This window comes from Watersipora subatra, chromosome 9, assembly GCF_963576615.1.
Source record: "Watersipora subatra chromosome 9, tzWatSuba1.1, whole genome shotgun sequence".
NCBI lineage: Eukaryota > Metazoa > Bryozoa > Gymnolaemata > Cheilostomatida > Watersiporidae > Watersipora > Watersipora subatra.
The window spans coordinates 19,966,022-19,970,170 of NC_088716.1; the positions used below are offsets into that span (position 1 = coordinate 19,966,022).

A 4,149-nucleotide genomic window follows, 5' to 3' on the forward strand; every position below is an offset into this window, starting at 1 on the left:
CATATTTTATCTTTAGGTTTATGGGTTTTGTCTCACGAATAAAAACAGACAGTCCAATTATTTCAAAGTTCATTAAGAAAGATCTATCAACATTCAAGCTACTAACAAATGAATTCAGTACAAAGGAAACAGAACTTATCTGTACTTAACTTGTGATACAATTCATCCACTTTGATAAACAGTTACTCAAAACCAAGATTGTCTTGTATGAGATTTTGTCTCATGCTGCTGTGAAACAGTGAGAGTTTAGATGATGGGTTTTACTTTAAAATATAAAAGATGTGTCAATTTGAACTGACTAATTGAATTCTTCTCTCAGCTTCTTTAATACATTCTGTCACAAAAAGGGGATCTTTAACATAACAGAGTTTGGTAGATTTATTCATTCTATAGACAGTTAGGTCAAAGCAATTTTGCTTTTCTGGTTTGACATGAGAGTCTTGGAGAGAGTAATGTAGTTTGGTGATGATCGATTGCAGAACGAGCGGTTGCAGGACTTGTCTGCCTTATCTTGTTTGCTAAGAAAATCTTCAAAAACCTTTTGTCTTTTTTTCTGTACTCTCTCTCTCTCACTGTAGATTTAGTCCGACTTTTTTAGTTTTTTGACAAGAAAACTCGCAATAGATTTTAGGCCAGGATGTTTGCCATTTTCTTTCTGTAGTCAAGGGCTAGTTTATTCCATGAGGTTGACCCCCGTTTCAGACAATGAGGTTGACCCCCCCCTCTCCGTTTCAGACAATGCTTCATAAGCTCTAGCAATTCTAATAAGTAAATAAGTTATGATGGTTATGTAACTTTCCTAATCACAAAAATCATCTATCCAATCTTCTACAAAGTGACTTACTGTGAATATTTTGTGTGTGAAGGTTCTTCTATTATTCACTCTACAACAATAGTTATATTATTTTATGAATACTCGATATTTATGCTATTAAACATTTAAAATTTTTAATAATATATGTACCACTTCTATAGGTACTTGAAAAGTAAAACTTAGCTCTGCAAATCATTAACATTTAGCTTAACTTGTCTTTGGTTGAAATGGTTTTAACAATATCTAAAGCAAAAGCTTTATAATGCATGGAATGCAAGCAACAAAACAAGCAGTTAGGTCATGTTTGATTTTACATGCACACGTGATTCTTTATTTAGAAAGCTGTGTAATATTTAAATCCTAAAAATGAAGAAACAGTTTATAAAAAGGGTGAAAAATGTCAAATGACAATCAGACAATCTGAGCATTGAGGTTTAGACTTTAGACAGTTGAGTAATCACCCAATGCTCAAAAATATATGCTGATTACATTTTTTTATTATTAAAACACTCATAAATTTTGCTGGAAGGTCAAAGTGTAAAGTCTATTAGGCAGCTTTTAATAAATTGGAACTAAAAAACTCAACAAGGTAAAAATAAAATTAAACACAAGGTAATTCTGCAGATGTTTGGTTAATGTTTCATTTAATGCTTTGCAAAGTGTTAAATGTGTTGTTGATCCTATCGATAAGTTAGGTCAAATTATTAAATTGTAGTCAAAGATTTAGCAAACCCTCGCAAGGAGAATCTTAAAACAAAACTCAATTTTGTCCGATTTTATTTTATAAAGTGAAATATAATTGATCATGTAAGCTTCAAAGTTTTAGTCTTAACATGCGAAGCTTTTAATAAATATTGCAGTCAAGGTTTTGGTTCAGTTTGCTGTGGAAACTCCAGCAGCGTCGTTGCAGCAATCACAAAATGTCCTAATCTATCTTGCAGAATAAGAATTAATTGAGAACCTTCAGATGTAGGCTTGATTATGAAATTTTAGTTGGTTTTTTCTGCTTGTACTTGACAAAAAAATTTATTCGCATGCATTCTTTGCCGTCCATCTTTGTTACGCCAGAGATTTCAGTGTCATTGACTGGAGATTACTTGACAATTTTCCTACATAAATCATGCTGATATCATTCCTTTTTTTGTGAAATGAAGAGTAATGTAGGCTCTATACCATCAGACTGCTTCAGGATTTTCACCAGTTTCAACAAACCCTATAATACATCATGCAACTGATGGGCGCATTAAAACTTTCTGCTATGGAGCCAAGTAAGTACTCTTCCACACTGTTTTTCAAGAAAAAACTGGTTTTCAAGTTTCCCACATAAATCATGCTGATATCATTTTTTTTCTGTGAAATGAAGAGTAATGTAGGCTCTATAGTACCAGTGATTTTCAACCACTGTGTCGCGGCACACTAGTGTGCCGTGAGAGATCCTCAGGCGTGCCGTGAGAAATTAGCCAATGTCACTTTTTAAGTACAGGTTCCTCAGACTCTGAAGCAACTTATGCGGTAGGAGTGTTGTATTTGAATGCCAAGGCTTCGATGTAGTAGGCTAAATCTCCAGGTACCATAATCTGGGTGCCTCTATTCACTTGTTTGATGCATAGTCAATGCATTTAATATTGGCCCACAAAACTCAAAGTCCATCGAAAGCAGAATAGTCGTTTAGTGCAATATGCTTAGTTAGGCATCTATAATTATATAGGCACGCAAATATAGGTGGCCTTCAAATGAAGGATGGCGCTCCATTTTTTAACCCTTCTGCTATAGTGGCGTTGAATAGAGATGACCTTCAAATAAAAGTGGCCTTCAAATACAGGTTTTGCGATAATATTCATTGTGTGGCACACGTAGCTGAATGACTGATGTACCGAGAGATCGTGGTGACAGCCATGGAGAAGTTTTTGAAAAGGACAACTGCATACTCTGAGTTGGTCTCTGTACAAAACTCTAACCCGGATGAAGGCCCAAGTATGGTTGGTGGGAAAAAGAAAGCAAAGACGGTGAGCTCAAGGCAATATAGTGAAAGCTATCTTTCGTATGGATTTACTTTCAACGGGGTTGAGATGACACCTACTCCATTATGCTTGGTGTGTAGCGAGAAGCTATCTAACAGCGCCATGGTGCCGAGCAAGCTTAAACGCCAGCTCCAAACGAAACACCCGTCGCTTCAAAACAAGCCTACAGACTATTTTGTTTGCTTCCGTGTAAATACAGAGAAAAAAGAAACCTTTATTAAAAAAATTACAAAGGTAAATGAGAAAACAATAAAAAGCTAGTTACCAAGTAGCCGAACTCGTAGCTAAATCAAAAAAGCCAAACACTGTGGCAGAGACATTAATACTACCTGCCGGTATAGCCATTTTCGACGAGATGCTCGGCCCCGACGCAGTTAAAGACATAGCTAAAGTACCGCTCTTTGATAACACAATTGCCAGACATATTGATGACATGTCTACAGACATAGAAAGTCATGTTTTGGAAAAGATACGCATCAGTAGGAAATTTGCGTTGCAAGTTGCTGAGTCTACGGATATTAGTGGACATTCTCAGCTCCTGGCTAATGCGTGTTTTGTGGATAAAAATGACATTAAAGAAAACTTCCTATTTTGCAAGACACTGCCAGAAAAAACAACTGGAGAAGAAATTTTTCGGTTCACATCGCAATATCTGAACCATGGAGGACTTACATGGGACAACTGCACAAGCGTTTGCACAGATGGAGCTGCAGCCATGGTCGGGTGCACCAAAGGCCTTGTGAGCAGAGCAAAAGAGAAAAACCCTGACCTGAGTGTTACGCACTGTTTTTCGCATCGTGAGGCCCTCGTTGCTAAAACTTTACCAGCGGAACTGGTTCCTGTGTTGGATGATGTGGTGCGCATAGGGAATTTTGTAAAAACACGACCTTTGAAAAGCCGTATATTTGCATCTCTGTGTGAGAAAATGGGAGCGGAGCATAAGGCCTTATTGCTCCATACAGAGGTCTGATGGTGGTCGCGCGGTAAGGTGCTCGTCCGTGTGTATGAGCTGCGAGAAGAACTTAAAATGCTTCTGACAACTGAAAGGTTAAATTACTCAAAATTGTTTTCAAGTGATGAGTGGTGCTCAAAGCTGGCATACCTGGCTGATATATTTCATCATCTGAATGAACTGAACACAAGGATGCAGGGCCGAAATGAAAACTTGCTTACAAGCACAGATAAAGTAAAGGGATTCCATTTAAAGGTCCACTTCTGACAACAACATGTGCTACGTGCCAACCTGGCAATGTTTCCACTCACAGGGAAAAGTCCAAGTTCCACTGATGCCCTGTGTGAGGTAATATGTAAAAA

The 4,149-nt window shown here is 37.4% G+C and overlaps 2 protein-coding genes across 2 annotated transcripts; both read left to right on the top strand.

Annotated features, from left to right (window-relative positions):
• Nucleotides 1-2,682: 2,682 nt before the first annotated feature.
• Nucleotides 2,683-3,096, top strand: LOC137404869 (protein FAM200B-like). The gene has a single exon (XM_068091097.1). It carries the CDS (start codon nt 2,683-2,685, stop codon nt 3,094-3,096), a length of 414 nt encoding a protein of 137 aa, XP_067947198.1.
• Nucleotides 3,097-3,190: 94 nt separating this feature from the next.
• On the top strand, nt 3,191-3,805 carry LOC137404870 (SCAN domain-containing protein 3-like). Its single transcript, XM_068091098.1, has one exon. It carries the CDS (start codon nt 3,191-3,193, stop codon nt 3,803-3,805), a length of 615 nt encoding a protein of 204 aa, XP_067947199.1.
• The last annotated feature ends 344 nt before the right edge of the window (nt 3,806-4,149 follow it).